General features: G+C 38.2%; 1 protein-coding gene across 1 annotated transcript; it reads left to right on the top strand.

Moving 5' to 3' along the window:
* The first annotated feature begins 2,892 nt into the window (after positions 1–2,892).
* LOC122072973 (probable disease resistance protein At5g66900) lies at positions 2,893–11,061 on the top strand. The gene is made up of 5 exons (XM_042637417.1): positions 2,893–3,940; positions 5,927–6,333; positions 6,730–7,079; positions 9,511–9,701; positions 9,801–11,061. Exons 1-5 carry the CDS (start codon positions 3,364–3,366, stop codon positions 10,628–10,630), a joined length of 2,355 nt encoding a protein of 784 aa, XP_042493351.1. The 5' UTR covers positions 2,893–3,363; the 3' UTR covers positions 10,631–11,061.
* Positions 11,062–19,833: the final 8,772 nt, after the last annotated feature.

The raw sequence follows: 19,833 nt of genomic DNA on the forward strand, positions 1-19,833 counted from the left end.
TGGATGCCTGGTTTCTACATTCTTAGGGACAATTTCTTAATCTACTTGTTTTGTAATTCTTTTTCTTATCTAATAGAACTAGGCAATTTTCCCGTTTTATTATAATGTTTGAGGATCCAATATAACCTGATATTGTGTAAATCTTGTTAGCATGGGTAGTCGGAGCCTAGCAAGTTTGGCGGCTTGCCTGAGCATGCGAAGAAAACCAGAGTGTACTAGTAGACACTTACGTTTTCTTTGCTGGCCTATTCGCCTTTAGATTACAATAAATGTCCATTATGGGGGTTTAGAATGGAGGGTTAGGTTTTTCATTCGCTATGTACTCTCTTTGCCCAAGCATAATTATGTTATGAGAAAAAGATTCACACATTGTCTATATGGCCTTTTAAAAAAGTGAGGGCTTCACCCCTCTCTTCCCCAAAACCCCCTATTCATGATTCGTCATTGGGGGTTCTATACATCCAAATTAGTACTTCATGTGGGAAACCCTTTCCCTTATGTTATAATGGATCATTGATCTGAACTCATGGCTTTTTAATACGAGCATGAATTAAGAGAAGTAAATAAGCAGAGAAAAATTAGGGAATAAGATAGGGAAGAGAGAGAATAGGAAAAACAGTAGGATTTGGTCGGTTTTGGCATAATTGGGAGGCTGCCTAGCCTCATTGGTGTATTAGAAGGTCGCCTAACCTCTTTTTCAAAGAGAGAATAAAAGGGGTTCAATGCTTCTTACTTGTCTTTCATTCTATTATCCCTCTTATTAAATTGGGGAGGATATTCATTACAAAATAGTTACTGCATATCCCCACGTCTACAACACTCCTACAATACCCAACTACTTATTGATTAGTAACAACAATTCCTAATAACCACATAGCTCAAAACCCTCACATCCTCTCTAAACATATTAATTAAAACATATGACTCCGACATCTCTATCTCTCCTCCCCATGTGATAAGGTATATTTACCCTTAAATTTCAAGAAGTAGAGAGATAGGCACAGAAAACACCAGAAAATCCTGGGTTCCCCTCATGAAGCACCATCTGAACAAGCTGCCGAGTGGGAAAATTATGAGAAAGACCAATTAGAGCCTTCAGAATTTGACTTAAGATTCCTCTAGTCAGAGATGTCATTAAGCCCAGCCAAGTTCCAAATATGGGGAGTATAAGGGCAGTCAACCAGGATATGGAAATCGTCTGTTCCATCCCAAGTACACCATGGGCATCGACTATTAATAAGAAATCCCCATTGATTTAGAAGCTCTGGAGTTGGCAATTTACCCAGAGCAAGCTTCAAAAACTGAACTTTGGGAATGGTATGAGAATGCCACAATTTCCACCATATAGGATTGAGAAGTTTCCACCCACGTTTAGCCAGCAAAGCTTGGTTCATAACTTTAGAGATTTTCAAATTTAAACCTCCACACCTCTTAGGTTGACTAGTAGGAGTAAGCTTTGACTCACCATTAGACCAGAAGAACTTCCTACGTAAGGAATCAAGCTGGGTTAAGATTATAGCCAGAAATTTGAAGCAAGACATATAGTGAAGTGGAATAGAAGATGGCACTGATTGAATTAGAATGTGTTTGCCTGCAAAGCTAAGATATTTAGACTTCCAATTCTGAAGCCTCTGATTGACTCGATCCGATATGGTCAACAGATACGATGACAATGAATCACCTTGTCTTAAAACACTCTGTTAAGTCTGTCTCGAATTCTTGACCCATTTTGAAGATTGACCCGATCCGATATATTTTGGTGGCGATCCGAATGGAAATTTTTTTTAGATCTGTGATGGAAGCAGAGGGGTTGGGCCGATAGGCCCAAGCCCGGAGCCCATCACTGATCTCGTATGGGGGTGCGGGGGCGTAGCCCCAGCGGTATGGTTCGACTGGATCGACCGTGACCCGATGGGTCGACCCACGTTTTTGGAGTATATATAATGTACTGTTGCTTGTTGAGAATGTCATTGTATTCTAGGGTTTTCACGAAGCTAGGGTTTCAGGGTGAGTTCTTCCTCATCGCTGCTACGGTGTAATCTCTCTTCTGCATAGTGAATCATCTTCTTCTTTGCCCGAGGACGTAGCACACCACCCTGGTGTGTGAACCTCGTTAAATCTCTGTGTCGTATGGATCTATTGTCTCCTTTTATTCGTGTTTCTTGGTGTTTGATCTAACACCCGAGGGTTGGAAAAATTCCAGTGGAGTACCATTAAGAAGAACATCCATCCGTGGGGTCTTGACACAGAACAGAACCCAATTAATCCACTGCTGGTCAAATCCATAAACCCAATGATAGGCCATGTTGTTTGGTAGAATATTCCTTGTAAGCCATCTGGGCTTAGCGCCTTAGTGGATGCCATGTTCATGACGGTTTTAAATATTTCTTCTTCAGTACTAGGCTTTAAGAGATTGATGTTATTCCTCTAATACTATCTGAACGCGACTATGATTACGTGAGAAATACCAGAAGAACTGAATAGACGCCATTATAGAAAGACCCAGATTATCCACAGGAGAAAACTCAAATCGCATGCACTCTCATCATTAGGCTATTGGAAAACGAAGAAGAAATCTCATAGCCAATCAAAGGGCTACGATTATAGAGCTAGTAAATCATGAAATAACGAAGAAGGAAGGATAATCTGTAGAGATTCACGGCAACTCAGATCGCCTCCGTGGACGGCGGAAGGAGAAGCCTTGGGGCCCAAGTCTCTTCTCAAATAGGATCATTTGGTCAGGACTGACGTGTGATTGTTGTTTATTCGATTTCATATTTAGTTCAGGTGTCTGGACTTTGGACCATCTTTTCATATCTTCATTAAAAAAAAAAAAAAAAACTTATATGATAAGGTTATAAACCCACCAATCATTTATTCAAGCATTAAAAAAGAATATAATTTATCATCCTCATTCATTGAAATAGTATAAAATAATATTATTTTACTCGGTTGTAGTTTGATTCGAATTTAACAATTTTGATCATAAAACTAACACCAAATCAAACCCACCATTCCCATTCATCGTGGCCTTGGGGAGTATCTGGTTCGATAATTTTTATCCCAACAAGAGAGAGAGAGAGAGAGAGATTGAACTTGGCTGGAAGGTTCGCGGAAAGATCAGACGAGGCAAATGATCTTTGCAAGTTAAAACAGCGGATGCAGGGAAGTTTCTTCCTGCGTATATAAAAGAAAAATAAGCTCAGCTTAGTCACTCAGAACTCTGGAGTTTCTTCTTTCCCTCTTGAAGCTCTACGATGATGATGTTCAGTCGAAAGAGGAGCAATTCGAATTTTGGGGATTTGGGTTCTTGGGACCCTTGAAAATCCAAGACTTTAAAGAGGCAGTAGAGAAGGAAAGAAGATGGAATTCTGGGGAGGACTTTTTCTGGGGCCAGTAGCTCAAGAATTATTGAATTTGATTTTAGAAATCAAAGATAGGGTCTTTCATTTCAAAGATTATCTGGAAACTCTCCAATCCACTGTCGAACTCATTATTCCAGTGATCGAAGAAGGTGATCTTCAAAATGCAACAGATCATCATCGTCCAAGAACCCATATGGAGAAATTAAAGGTAGAGTTGGAGAAAGGGAAAGAGCTTCTGTCAAATTGTTCGGATATCCCATTCTGGAATTTTTTCAACAGGTATAGATACAAGCAACGAATCGAGGAACTGAATATAAATTTGCGTGAGTGTTTCCAGATGGTTCTCAATCAAGAGATCCTTGTTGAGCTCAGAGAAGGAAGAAAGGTGAGTTTGAGATCAGAGCTTTCATGTGCTGCTTCTGTCCCGGATAGGACCTTTGGATTGGATTTGCCTCTGATGGAACTGAAGATGCTATTGTTTAGAGAGAATGTTAGGGTTCTTGGGCTGTGTGGTCCTCCGGGTTGTGGGAAGACAACTTTAGCTTCCCTGCTTTGCATGGATAAAGATGTGATAGGTATGAATTTTTCAAACCACTTTCTACTTGTTTTCTTACTCCTTTTTCTTTGTTGCTAGTCTGAACTGTAGTAGTGTAGTATTTGATTTTGTTTCTGTACGTTTAGAAGTTGAGCATAAGTGAAGCTATTTGATTATGCAAATGCAAACTAAAGTAAGAAACATGGATGAAGGGAACATAAGATTTGTATGGGTGAAAAGGAGAGAGAGAGAGAGAGAGAGAGAGAGAAAATGGACCAGACCAGACCAGACTGGGTGAACTGGGCTGGAGCCGCTAGACAGAATGAATAAGAACTACCAGGGTCAATGAGGGCCAACCCCACCTAGACCGGCCCAACTATGGTCAATCAGGGTCAGGAAGGGCTGGGCTAGGTTGAGCCTGGTAGGACTGAGCCCAGGCTGCAATATACCAACCTTGGTTGAGCTAAGGGGACCAGGGTTGGGCTGGGGTTCTTAAAACCAACCCAACCCAGCCCAGCCAAGCACAGCCTAATTGTACCCCTTTCTAAGAGGGTGCAGGGGACTACAAATGGGGTGCATGGACATATAGTAAAGGGTATGCCATTAGATGGGAGGGTAAATAATTGATTTTTATGCTAAAATTTGACATGTGGCCAATGTAGACCAGTTGATATAATCTAATGGTCAGATTTACCACATCACTCTTCCTCATGGCAGAACAGGTGTGCACCCTTACAAATCTCTTGGTTGGTTGCTGTATAGAGAACCTTTTACCTTTATCTATAGCTTGTTTGAAGAGGTTATTCAGACAGCCCACCTATTTCTACCGCGTGGAAGTTATCTGCAATCTTGACGCAAGATATGTAGGGACTGGCCTGCGCTGGCTATGGGTAATGTTTTAGAGTTAAATTCAATCAAATACCCCCATGTATGTCCATGCATCTCTGTTTTGTCAGCCATGCATGTTTTCCTATTCACCATCTTTGCAGCCCTGAATTTTTCATTGCGTTGTTTTGTCACTTGGAAACTCTAATTGTCCGTCATTATACATGTGAGCAAGGGATCCTAAGATCCACTTATCTACAAAGTTACAGCCCCATCTGACATGGATTTAGATTCTCTCCAGCACCGTGTTTGGGATCCCCTTGGGGTGCGTGCCCGGGGTTATCCCAGCTGTTGGATGTGGCTGGGCTCTCTCCAGCACTAGAGAGGATCAGAATGCATCCGACTCATATGGCAGAAATATGGCCCTGCCTGGAGAACTTTGATGCCTCCTCAAAGTGAACTTATAAGTTATACATAATAAAGTAAAATCTACTTATAACTTATTCTGATAATCAGTCTGTAGCTTCAATTGTTTAAATGTTTTACCTTAAAAAACCAATTTGTCCCCTGAAGTTGTCAAAAGAAATCTTCCATTTTTACGATTTTGGAGATAATATGGTGAATAACAAATCATTGATCGTGACAGCAAACTAAACAAATCATTGATCATGACAGCAAGTTAACACTGTTAAATTCATGACAGTAAAAATAAATTCATTAATTAACAGAAAGTAAATTCTAATTAATTATGTCCAAATATTAAAAGGAAGGAGAAAAGAACCCTGTCTGCTTGCATTCTCTTCTCCCAGACAGGGTTGGGAGAATGCAAGCGGACAGGGTTCTTGTGCCCTAAGAATAAAGTACCTATTTTAGGATACCACAGCAGAAAAACCTTGCAACCATACCAAAGATAACCTTTGCACAAAGGGTGTAAGATCTCCCATGTCTCTTAAGATTTGGGGACAAGGAATAAGATTTTATGTTCTCAATGGATGAGTTCTCTTAATTACTTGGGTACATCACTATCTTGTTCAAATTACTTTTACTTCTTTGTCTTGTAAAAATAGTTTTATGTTTATGTTAATTACAAGATCAACATATATCATGCCCTCCTGATTATTATAGGCTTTCTTCTTTTACAAAAAGAACTTATTACAGCTCTTGCTACTTATGGCAATTGTCTAACACCCTGGTTGGACAGACAGTTTCAACAACATATTCTTTCTTAGAGTTTCAAGCACACCTAACTTGAAGGAGATGGTAGAGAGATTGTTTCAACAGATGACATTGAATCGAACACCTACATTCATAGATGATGAAGATGCAGTAATGCAGCTTGGAAGTTTGCTGGAGAGGGAACCAAATACCACCTTGTTAGCTCTAGATGATGTTTGGGATGACTCACTTGTTCAGAAATTTCTCTTCAGGATAGAAAAATATAAAATCATTGTTACTTCAAGAGCTGAATTCCCAACGTTTGATGATACATATTCTTTGAAAATGCTTACTGAACCAGATGCCATGGCACTCTTTCGTCACTCAGCATTATTATCTCCTCAGAATGGGAATGGGAACTATGAGGAGCCTGATTGTGATCTTCTAAATAAGGTGCTTCATCTACCTCCTATCTATACATACTATGCATGTAGTACTGCATGTAAAATGATATTTAGATATTCTGCAAGGGATGTGTTGAGAGTTTAGTCTCACATTGGCTAATAATTATTAGCCTACAAGCCCCCTTATACACATGGGAGTCCCTCCACCTTGAAGTTCGAACTTTTGGATGGAAACTTTACATATTATCATAGTGAGTTTTTAATCACACATCAGATACTAATTAGCCTACAACCCTCCTAATGCACCACGCAGTCCCTCCATCTACAAGTTCGAACTTTTGCGGTGGAAACTTTATAGGATGGTTATGCTGTTGTTGTACTCTTTGTAATCTTCATGCTTCTTCCCAAACTACAACTGATTGTAATGGAAATTGTTAAATTGTAGATAGTAGATGGTTGCAAGGGACTACCACTTGCTCTTTCTGTGATTGGACACTCATTGTGTAGGCAACCTCCCTGGGTGTGGCAAAACACTGAGAGGAAACTGTCAAGTTGCTCCATTTTTGATCCCCACAGCATTTTGCTGAATAGACTTGGAACAAGCATAGATGTATTGGAGAAGAAGGTTCAAGAATGTTTTATGGACTTGAGTTCCTTTCCTGAAGGCCAGAGGATCCCTGCGTCATCTCTGATAGATATTTGGGTTGAACTCCATGGAATTGATAAAGTTGATGCTTATGTCATCCTCCTTGAACTTTCCACTAAAAATCTTGTTAATCTCATTGAAATCTCAAGGTATGCTCTCTCTCGCTCTCTCTCTCTGCCAATATATATATTTTTTTCCTTTTGGCACTTCCCATTTGATGTTTATATTACATTTTAAAGTATCAATCATTAACTCATAGTTATCACAAGGAATGGAATATAACAAAATATATTTTGGTAAAGGGAAATATGAATTAATACTATTATCCACAAAAAGAGCTGTGCTATGACAGTAAATGAATATTGCACTGCACCCATTGGACTGACCGACTGATCCAAATGCAGCTTCTGAATTTTCAACTGAGCCAGCTGGTGTACAGCTATCTCTTATTTTGCTAAATCCATTACTTTCTTAAGGGTAAATTACATCTGAAATACTTAACATTAAGATATTTGGGGGTATATGAACACCAACAGTGTTAGGAGGCATTAACATACAATTATAAAAATGCCCAAGTTCCTATTTCTATCAAGATTTCAAATTAGAAGGATATGGTTTAACATTGCATTTTAACATTTGATTTGGATCATGGACATGCATGTAGTATTTTAAATCATGGCAAATATTATGGTACAATTTGATTTTAGATTAAACTATCATTAATTTAAAAAATATTCTAATAGAAAGAATAGAAATCAACCATAGTGTTTTAACCTTTTTTAAATGTTTGATTTGGTACTTCGCCATCAATTAACATTATCATGACAAACAGAATGGTAATGTGGTATCACCTAATCTAATATTAGACTGTCAAAAAATTTTATAAGATTCTAATTTGAAGGATGCAATTTAATCACTATATTTTAGCATTTTTCAACCACTGATTTACATTATGACTGTTCATTTATCATTTTAAATCTTAACAAATACAATGGTAAAGTTTGATATATGATAAAATCATTAGAAGCATCTAATCAAATAATTAAAACATTGATTCCAAGATGCAAGATCAAATATTTATAATTACCAAATAATGTCAACTTTTACAATTGTGTTTGTCATTATTATAAATGGTCATGATGTAAATCAATGGTTTAAAAATATCAAAATATAATAGTTGAATTTTATCCTTCCAAATATAATTATTTAGAATGTATGATGGTTTAATAACATTATGATTGAATCCTATCATTCCCATTGAAATCTTTTTGAAGTTATTGATTGTATGATCTTTTTTTTGTATGAATAAATAAATCCATTACCAAGAGGATATACAAGGGACCCAGAGGGAGAGAGGGGGAGAAGGGTGAGGGGAAAGGGGAGAGGGAGGAAGCACAAGGCCTAGGCCAACGAGGTCACGGGGGAAGAGAGAGTAGGGAAGAGGGCAAACCCCAAGATACAACAATAAGTTTTTTTCTTGGGAAGTCCTTTATAGGGCAGAGGGGGAGCAGAGAGAGCTCAGAGCTAACATCAAAATAGATGATTTTTCACATCATATCATAGGATCCAGAGTTGGAAGTCTATCTACGGAGATTCCGCTCCATCCAAATATGGGAGATGACTGCTTCGAAAGCAAGCTTGCCAGCAATGTCACTAATGGAATTTCTCAGCAAAAGTCATGTCAACCCATATCCATTCCCTCTGAAGAGGGAGGGCATGTCTCCTAGATGGCCAGCAGTGGCGAAGGACTCTATTCCGAATGGAGGAGGCAAAGGAGCAAGAGAAGAAAAGGTGTTCAACATCTTCCACTCCATTCCAACAAAGGCAACAACCAGAGGGGGACATGGATATGGCAATAGTATGATCTAAAATAAGATTGTGTCGTGGTGTTTGTCATGATTTAAAATGTCATCTCGACAACCATGATCCAAATCAAATGTTAAAAAATATTAAAAAAAAAAAAATCATGTTGTATATACTTCTGATTGAAAATATTTTGTTAGATATAGGAACTTGGGGCATATTTGACATTTTATCATCATATGATAACACATTTTAAGGTGCTTGGGTATCTCAAAAATATTTTTTAAAACATACGTCGAGTACCTTAAATGAAGTTTCCTTAAATACTAGGTACCTCTAGTGTAATTTATCATTTACTTAATATTTTGCAGTTACATTCTTTCCATTTTAGCTCTGTTTGGTTGCAAGGAAATAAATAAAGGAAAGGGAAGTGAAAACAAAATTTTACGAAAGCATAAATTTTTGTAATCATTATCTTACATGATAGTGTGACTTACTCCAAAACATATCAAATTTGGTTATTAAATTTCACTTTACAATTCAATTCTTTGGATTTGAAAACTAAAATACATTTTATATCGGAAAAATATATTTACCAAATATGATAATATTTTTCGATAGATTATACAATACAATAATGGTTAGAAAACTTTCCTTTTTCATTTTAAAATTGATTTCACTTCCCTTCATTTCTCTTTACTTGCAACCAAAGGGAGCCTTTGTGTCAGCTTATAAAATCACTTTCTGAGCCGCAGAATTCCCTTTGTAAACAAACAGAGAAGATGCAGGGGAGATTGATGGTAACATGAATAAGCTATTTGTTACCCAGCATGATCTGCTCAGAGATTTAGCTATCTACCGAAGCCGGCTGCAGGGTACAAGGTTAATCGTGGAAAGAAAAGAAGACAGCCTACTTAAGAGAAAGAGGGAACAAGAGTATAAAGCATGCCTCGTCTCTATCCACACAGGTTTCTTTACCCACATTTTTGTACATAAAGAGAATGCTTAACTGTATTAACTGTAAGTATCTTTCTCCAAAGTTATGATTTTTTGCTAATTGTTTGCAGGTGAAAAGTTCTTGTCAAACTGGTGCAACATGCATCTTCCTGAAACTGAGGTTTTAATCCTGGATTTCTTTGCCACCAAGTACAATTTACCCCCATTCATGGAGAAAATGGAGAAGCTGAAGGTTCTGATTATAGTAAATCGTGGGCACTACTATTCCCAATTGAATTTTTTGACAACACCTAGCTATTTCTCCCATTTAAAGAGAGTGAGGTTGGAAAAGGTTTTGATCCCTTCCCTCACTGAAATCGCAATGCCATTGAAGAACTTAAAGAAGATATCTTTGTTTATGTGTCAATTTGGCCAAGCGTTGAATTGGGAGTTTAACTTTCCTTGCATGTTTCCAAATCTTGTTGAGATTGATATCGACTATTGCAATGATCTTGAGGAATTGCCTCAAGGGATTTGCAATCTTGTCCAGTTACAGACTCTCAGCATATCTAACTGTCATGAATTATCTGCAATACCTGAGAGAATTGGATGTTTGAGAGATTTAGAAGTGCTAAGGCTGCATGCTTGTTCAAAATTGTCTGAGCTACCTGACTCTTTAAGAGAACTCCAGGAGTTACGGTTTCTTGATATATCTGAATGTATCACTATGGAGCTGCCTGAATGGATTAGTGATCTCCATAGTCTGAGAAAACTTAACATGGGAGGGTGCTCAGAGCCGAGCGAATTGCCTCGTTCGGCCATTGACCTTGTGAATCTAAAGAATGTGATCTGTGATGAAGGGACTGCCAATCTTTGGAAACGTCTCAAATGTCATTTACCTGAGCTGAACATTACAGTGACTAAACGCGACCACAACTTATTCTGGCTTGGTGATCACTAGAGCAACAAACTATGTTCTTCGGGTTATGACAACTTCAGTACATACCTTTACACTTTCTTTTCCATAGGGATGTGAAAATCATTACTGTTTTTTATTACTCTTTAGATGCTCTTGAAGAGTTCAATTGGTAAGATAATTAGCAGGTCTATTGCGGGTAGAGATGCCTGGTTCCTACATTCTTATAATGTTTGAGCAGCCAATATAACCTGATAATATGTAAATAAAAAAAAAAAAAAAAATTTGGTGAATTGGATTGGGAATCTGCTGGATCAATCCCCATTTGTTTGGTTCTGTATTGGAATGGTCACACAAATTGGCTGGGTTACTTTTCAGATCCAATGGCCAATTTTAGGGTTCTTGGGACTGATTCTGGCTTATTCCAATCTGATCTAATTGGAATCGGCGAGGACCAATTCAGTCACCGATTCCTGTTTTTAAAACCCCGGATGCATCTCTCTACCATGCCATGAAGAGATGATTAGGGATTGGTGTTAGCATGTGCATGGAGTCCGAGCCCAGCAAGTTTGCCCGCTTGCCCAGGCATGCGAAGAAAACCGGAGGCACTTCAATTTTCTTCGCTGGCCTCTTCGTGATAGATAACAAATAGGGACAGTTTTATGTCTGGGAGTGTGGCGGTTTTTCATACACCATGTACTCTCTTTGGCCATGCATAATTATATTATGGGGAGAGTTATCTGTCTGAGAGAGTGGCTTTCTGTGCAAGCATGGGCCCAATAGCATACATGGAAGTATCAATAGGGATGATATTTTTTCATTTCATTGGGTGAAGTAGAGGTGTCAATTTCAGGCCTTGCCTGACCAAGCCCGCTCGATTAAAGTCCTATCCAGACTTTCCTGATTAATAAACGTGACAAGATTAAGCTCAGCTTTATTAATAAACGATCGTTTTCTGTGCATAGTGTAAGCCCGACTGGCTTGATTAATAAACTTGCCAGGTCGAAGCCCAACCCAATTAATAAACGGTCGTTTTCGATGCACAATATTAGCCCAACGAGCACCCGATTGGCCTGACTGATTACATGCCTGATTCAGCCAGACACATTTAGCCCAACCATTTAATGTATATTTTGATTTTATTTTTTTTGGGTAGAATAAGTTATATATTGATATTTTGATCAATTATTGAATGTAAGACAACTAGACGAGTACGGTTCAGAGCTTTTGGTTGACAGATTGAGGTATCCTGATAGCTTGTTAGCGACTACATCCATTGCTGGGGTCGAATAAAGTACACCGCCATGTCGAGACTCTCTTTCGAAAGTAGGATTACTACCGACTTGTTGAAGAAGCCCTTCGGGCTCCCTAAAAGCAACCGTGATCTTATATACTATACCACTAGACACACCCCCTGCTGCATCCACTTTCGGATATGCATTCACATCTCTTTCAGCTTTTGCTTAAATCTATTCCTTCCATCAGTCAAGTCCGTAAGTTTAACATATTTTTTAAATTATTGATGATTTATTAAATATATTAAATTTTTTAAAATCTAAGACAATTAAATCCCGTTTAAGACTTTAATGGTGCATTAGCTTGTTTAAGACCTGGTCATAGCCCAATTAGCCCGATTAAAGCTTGGAACTTGACCAAAACAAACTCATTCCTTATAGGTAGGTCAAAATGCATGGATACAAAGCTATGCTAGGCCTGACCAAGACCAATCTGGCCCTATATTGACACCTCTAGGGTGAGAGGCGATCATTTTGCTCCATCTTGTGTCTAGGATCAGGTGCCTCCCTCTGCGATATAGTCCTTTTTCGTTTATGTCGTAGAATAAAAAAATTGCACACTATCCATGTGTAGATTCTCTCATGTCCTCCCCCACTTAAATTGAGGGCCCCACACCTCTTTCCACCAAAACCCCCTATTAGTGCTCAGCATTATGGGAAACCATCTCCCTTATGTTATAATGGACCATTGAGCCCATGGCTTTTATTTTTCATAGATTTAAGTCTGATTAAATCATGGTTGAGAATCGTTGCTAGGCCGCCTACAGCTTGCGCCAACGCTAGAGCCAGTGCCCCCCAGGCAATGGGATAGCATGCTTGGTCACTTCACATCCCTCGTGAGAGGGTGTAGGAAAACGTAAACAAGCAGCATTCTTTTTCCTTAAATAATAGATCGAATATGGCCAAAACATACAGGAAATTGTGATGTTCATGGCTTTCCTTGATTAATAGATCGAATATGGCCAAAACATACATGAATTGTGATGTTCATGGCTAATCATTTATCAAGAAAGTATGTTTTATTTCCCACCCTCTGTATAGCTAGATATCTAGATTTGTGATACCAAAAGGCCAAAGACTTATTGTATTGAAACCATGAGTGACATCAATCAAATTTACACCCTTGGTGTAGCTCCACTGGTTCAAAGGCGTTGTGTGTTAATAGACGTCTTTAGTTCGAGTCTCCTCACAACTGATTTGTTACACGTGTTAGGTGTGGCTGCATATAACCGAGGTTTACTCTTGGGTCTAAATCGTAAAACTAGAAAGGTTCAAGGGGTTCTTCGTGAAAAAAAAAGAAGAAAAAAGCACCCTAGACTAACCAGATTACCCACAATCCTTAAATACATCATAGAAGGATTTGTGTCCTTGAATTTATACAAGTACTTAATCTTACCAAATTTAACATATATATCCCAGAAGGTTCCAAAACTATATAAATGCCAACAAGTATTTAATAGTGTCAGAATAAGCTGAAGTAAACTCTTAGAGGAGAACCAAACTTCAGTGATAGTCCAACCCTTAGAAGTCGCCATACATAGACCATGTAGAATCCTTGTAGCTTCAATCTCCTCCATAGATGAAGATAACGCAGTGCCCATGGTAATTGCATGAAATTGACCTTGAGATAGAATACCATACAACCAAAAAGAGTTTGTTCCCAAAAGATTAGAAAAATCAGTGCAAATTAAGATATAATATGAAAAAAAGGGAAGAGTTAAATGTCTTCTCAAGAGGATCTCAGGATGATCTGTAATGGATAAAATATCAGCATTAGAGTCAGATTCCTTAAATAAATTTAAGTCTGATATCCAACGATTAATTTTCTGAATGAATAACATTAGATTGGGAGTAATATGTTGTGCAAGAACATTGTTTCTATGCTCCCAAATAAAATAAGCAACAATAGAGACAATGCTAAAAATTCTAATTCATTCCGTACTTGGCAAACAAACATATTGAAAGAAAAATTTAACAAACCCATTAAGAGAATTTACCTGCAAGCTCTTTGGATGTAACCCAAGAGGGCTATCAGCCCAAATCCTATCAAAAAAGTCACACAAAAATAAGAGATGATATATGGACTCAGATTCCTTAACACAAAACACACAAGAAGAATCAATATTCAACCATTAATTAACAAATCTCTAACAGGAATTCCATTAAGGAAAATCCGCTAGAAGAAGAACTTGAATTTAGGATGTATATTTAACTTCCAAAGAAAAGTCCACCAAAATGGGATAAGGGAGGGGTGGCACCTACTAGGACCGCTAACAACCTGATAATGCTTGAGTTCATAGAGAACCAACAGATCCACGGGTAGTGAAACGACCATCTTTGGAAACTCGACACCACCAAGTGTCAGGCCAATAGGAAACTTGAATCTTACAGATTTCAGAAGCCATATCTAACGGAACATGATTGGCAAAAACAAACTCATTCCAGACACCTCTAACCACCTCGCAAACTTTAAAGTTGGAAATAATGTAAACAAATGAGATCGGGAGCGAGCCATCTGGGATTGTCGGCACCCACGGGTCAAACCAAAAGAAAGTAGAGTTGCTAGATCCAATCGAAATGCAAACCATTCTTTTAAGAGTTGGAATTACAGACGTAATACTGTTCCAAATCTAGGACCCTTTCTTTCTTTGAGTGGAAGGAAAAAAAAAAAATGAATGATTAGGGAAATATTTAGCTTGAAGAGTTTTGGCCCATAAAGAGTCATGTTCATTCAGTAACCTCTATGCCAATTTTAAGATTACAGCCATATTATGAGTCTTGGCATCCCTTAAGCCTAACCCTCGATTCTTAACAGGGAAACAAATTCTTTTCCTAAGATATCAGATGAATCTTTCTATTATAACAAGTAGAACCAACCGAACCATTCTAGAAGCGCATGCAAATCGAATCAATTTTTTGACAAGTTTTAAGAGGAAGAATAAAGCAAGACATCCAATATGAGGGAATAGAATATAGAACTGCTTGAACCATCACTGTCCGACCAGCAAAAGAGAGGAGATTGGATTTCCAAGTGGATAGCCTCTTTTCCATTCTCTTAACAATATGTCTAAAAACACCAAGTCGAGAACACTGTTGGGTGATCATAATTCCAAGATAGGAAACATCAATCAGGATTTCCTTGATACCAAGGAGAGAGAGCTGAGAATGCTCCATAGGTGTCACATTAGCACTAAAGAAGCAACCAATCTTAGAAAGGTTGACTTGTTGACTAGACAAATATGAGAAAAGATCAAGAACAACTTTAATAGAAAGTAATTCTTGCGGTAATGCTCTACAAAAAATAAACACATCATCAGCAAAAAGCATATGTGATATTTTTGGAGCCGGCCGGGCAATCTTAATTCCTTTAAAAAGATTGAGTTCTCTATAGGTAGACAACAAATAGGAAAGAACTTCCATAGCCAAAAATAAAAAAGTATGGGCTCATTGGGCATCCCTGCGGAATACCCTTAGAAGGAACGAAATACTCAAAAGCAGATCCCTCTAACTTAATTGAATAGGAAATAGAGGATATCAAATAAAAGGTCATGCAACACCATTGTTGCCCAAATCGCAGTAAAGAAAAAATATTTTTAATTAAATTCCATTCAAGCCTGTCGTAGCTTTGGCCATATCAATTTTGATAGCAACAAAACCTGTTTCCCCCACCCCACCCCCCACCCCCCTTTTTTTTTTTTTTTTCTTTTTCAAAAAATGAAAAATCTCATGAGCCAACACAACATTATCCCATATTTGCCTATGCTGAATAAAAAGCTCCTTGAAATTTGAATGCAACTTGTTATCTCCAACTTGGTAAACTAAGAAGTTATTAACTTATAACTCTTTTATAATAGATCCATATCTTTTCCATAAAAAATATAAAGAATCCATCTCTTATTTTTAAAAATTATCTGTTTTTAATAGTGTTTTAAAAAATTATTAATAAAATACTTTAATGTGTAATGATTAAAAAAAAGGGAAACATCTTTTTTGGCTCCCTTCGCCTGGATACAAAGGTATGAAATGACCATCGTAACCCTCCTGATAAATGCCTAAGCATACACTCTCATTGACCAAGTTGCTGGTGCAATGCCATCCTCCCCACCAGAAAACCTCCGTCCTAAAAATTATTTTAAAATTTTAAAAAATTCGAAAATTAACTCGAAATATAGAGGATACGGCCGATTCTGTTTATCCTGATTCCTTGTATACCGAAACAACCGAGTTAACCCAAGTGAGGGCGAATCCGACTCCGATCTATTCTGATTACCTATCAGTCAGACGATTCCTGCAGATTCAAGAAAGAGGATCAAGGATAGCACAGTGAAGGTCATCCATTTCGGAAAATATATTCAGATCCTCACTGGAAACCCTCATTCCTCTGATCCAAGAAGTGGATCGTTTAAATGAAGAGATCACCGATCGTCCCAGAGTTGGAGAAAGGGAAAGAGCTTGTAAGTGTTTGAATGTCCCAACATGGAACTATTTCATCAAGTGGTGGTATTCGAAGAAAAATCCTCAAATTGGAAAAGAATTTGCTTGAGATGTTTCAGATGCCTGTGGCAGCGGAGACCTGGGTTACCACTCATAAGATCCTGGTTGAGGGAAGAGCTTTAGAATCGAAAATGAAGAGTTTGAGTTTGGGTTCTGGATTAGAATTTGCATGTGATGCTTCTGTTCCTAATATGACTTTTGGATTGGATTTGCCTCTGATGGAGTTGAAGAAAACGTTGTTGTTTAGAGAGGAAGTGAAGGTTCTTGGGCTGTCTGCTCCTGGTGGTTGTGGGAAGACTACTTTGCCGAGATGAAAAAGTGGAAGGTACGAAATTCTGAAACTGCACCACTTCTACTCGTTTCATCACCAACGAGGGGTGTCAATCGGTCGAGCTAGGTCGATCTTGATCGGGCCTAATCAGGCGTGACCACTTGAAAGCCTTGCATTGTGAACATCCGAGCCTAATTTTAAGAGACATGGTATACTTTAGAATAGGGTTGGTCGGTGTCGGACTTTAATCGAGCTTCTTTAAACAGACCTTAACCAGACTATAGACCTATTTAAGTTTAAATAGACTCTAAATGGGTTTTAAACGTGCCTATCCTAAAATTCTATTCTTGAATGGGTTGAAGGGCCAAAAATATGTGACGCACATATTTAATAAAGAAGATAAGTGATATAAGATTATAGTTTTTTTTTTGTGAGATTATGATCATTACAACTTACAAAATAAAGCTTAATTAAATCAAATCCTACTATAAAGCAAAGGGTAAGAAAGTTTAATTAGTTTTACTAGTAGTGGCAAAAAAGGAATTTTATGTAGTATTAAAGGGAGTTGGGCTATAACGAGTCGGTTCAAGTCGGGAATATAAATGTATCGGTTCGGTCGGGCACCCGACGGGCTAGCTACCTACACCGTGAACGCCTGTTTAATAAACGTGTCGGGCCGAGCTCGGTCGACCAACCGATGATGGCTCAGGATTGACACTTCTATCCCCAACCACTGTTCTCTTATAAAAAAATCATTTGCAGGGAGGCAGTGAGTGGTAGTGAGCATATGATGACTCGGGTGCATGCCAAGGCCCTCTCAGCCATTGATTTTTTTTTTTTTTTTTGTTTCTTATTTTCTCTCTCCTCATTAGTCCCTCTCCTACCACCCAGTTGGAAGGGGTTGAAATCGTCTGCAATTCGGATCTAGTACAATTCCGTGAAATACCACCTTCAGGGGGTGACACGTGTATTGATACCAATGCAATGGTCCAGATCTGGTACAACTAATAAAACCTTAAATCAGTGAAAAGTCATTTAAATCATATCTGGACCATTGCATTGATATCAATACATGTATCACCACCTGAAGGTGGTATTTCACGGAATTGTACCAGATCCGAATTGCAGACGATTTTTTTCCAGTTGGAGGTGATCCAAATCCTGATTTTCCTTCCAACCTCTCTAGGCACTCAGCCCAACACTTGGGTGTATGCAGCAGAAGATGGTCGGCATGCAACCCAATGCATGTATGTGAAAGGTGGGAGTCTCATTGGAACGGATCCCAATCCCAGAATCCAAGAGAGAGCACGGACGACTCAAGAGCAAGGATTAAAGTATCGGTATCGGTCGCCGTATTGGTCGATCAAAATTAAGATACGTATCGGAGGGTATCGTATCGTATCGGAGACACACTAAGATATGCTAAAGATACACATAAATAGATAAGAAACATTTTTTTAAACACTTTTGCATAAAAAATTTGTTAAAAAAAATTATTGATAACATGTATTATGCATAAACACTAAATTGAGGGTATCGCATTGAGAATTCAAGGTTTGTAGTTGTCCCATAAATGTAAAATCCTTATTCTCAACCTTGATTTCCACTTTAGTTGGAGAGAAATATGGCTGGTGGTAACTTTGGAACAAAAATCCATAAAAAAATCATGTTTTTTAAAAAAATTACCCATCTTGGCCATTATATGACCGTAGCGCACTATATCGGTCCATACCGATACTCACCGATACGTACCGATCGATACATATCGATACTCACCGATACGTACTGATGGATACACATCAATACTCACCGATTCGTACCGATACATACCGAATGTACATTTCACCTCGATTTTATATTTTTCATAAAGTCGTATCGGTGTATATCGTATTGATGCGTATCGATGGTGTATTGATGCATATCGGTATGTATCGTAGGATATATATTGATACGAAAAGATTTTAAAAATTTAATGTATCGTATCGGTGTGTATCGTATCAGTCAGCTAAATTTAAGATACGTATAAAAAAGTATCATATCGATATCGGAGATACTTTAAACCATGCTAAAGAGTCAGAAGAGAACGAAGCTGTGAAGGTCTCTCAAGTCAAGTCAAGTCAAGCAAAGTCAAGCATGACTAACGCTCAAAGGAAAACATGAGCTATGCCGTTACGACGGCTGTTTATAAGTTAAGAGTTATAACTAACCATATGTATATATATATGTAACAATATTTTTCCTTCCTTCCGTCTCTCTCTATGAAATTCCAATGCTTATATATAAATTGAGGAGGTGTTATAATTGTTAATTATTCTTCGATGACTAAAATTGGGCCGGCACCGCAAGAATACCTGATGGAAACTTGCGTTGATCCTCCTCCTGTGCTATTCTGTTGATGCTCCCAATTATTGTTCTTCGTCTTCATGGAAGATTGGGAGCATCCACAGAATAACACATAAGGAAGTCACCGTTCTGTATGCAGCAGGCAATCTCTCCAGTTTGGGCAATTCTTTTTCAATTTCAAAAGATGACTAATAGAAACAGGTTAGTCTCTCCTCTTTCCTCTATTTCCAACATTCGTTAATCATTTATTATTGTTATTTTAGGAATCGGTATAGATTGGCTGTATTAGCCGATTCATGTCGAAATTGGATTGACACTATCTTTCAATTTGGTCAACTGGTCCTGGCTGCTTATTGTACCTTCATGGAAGGAGTTTTGCATCTCCTTGTCGTCGTCTTCAATGGCTGGTTCAGTTTCATGGAACTCTGATATTGATCCGGAGATTTTATTTATTTTTTGGTTCAAAATACTTCACTGAATGATGAGTTCTTCAACATGGATCGGTACTGGTCAATCCGTGCAGATTCATATTGGTTTCCAATAAGTTGATTGATTCCCAAGGAACAGATTGCTTTGATCTCAATGCAGTGTGGCCTACATCAGTGTAGAGGTCAATAGAAGCACTAGTAAAAACTTCAATATGGGTGGGATTTTCACTTTTCATAACGGGTAGGGCAGTCAGTTTGCCCTTCATTGTGTATGGGCGTAGGGATCACAAGCCTAAAAGGCAATGAGTGGCCCCTACGTCAAGACCCATGGGAGGCCATGGGTGAAATTATTGTCCTACCCCCACATAAAAAACAGAAATCCTACCGCTGTTGATACTTCCACTTGCGCGATCCTTG

Source organism: Macadamia integrifolia, chromosome 3, assembly GCF_013358625.1.
Source record: "Macadamia integrifolia cultivar HAES 741 chromosome 3, SCU_Mint_v3, whole genome shotgun sequence".
Lineage (NCBI taxonomy): Eukaryota > Viridiplantae > Streptophyta > Magnoliopsida > Proteales > Proteaceae > Macadamia > Macadamia integrifolia.

Coding starts and splice junctions, on each gene's coding strand:
- LOC122072973 (XM_042637417.1), top strand. CDS start 3,364: ATGGAATTCTGGGGAGGACTTTTTCTGGGGCCAGTAGCTCAAGAATTA. Junction 3,941..5,926: donor CATGGATAAAGATGTGATAG/GTATGAATTTTT, acceptor CTGGTTGGACAG/ACAGTTTCAACAACATATTC. Junction 9,702..9,800: donor CCTCGTCTCTATCCACACAG/GTTTCTTTACCC, acceptor AATTGTTTGCAG/GTGAAAAGTTCTTGTCAAAC.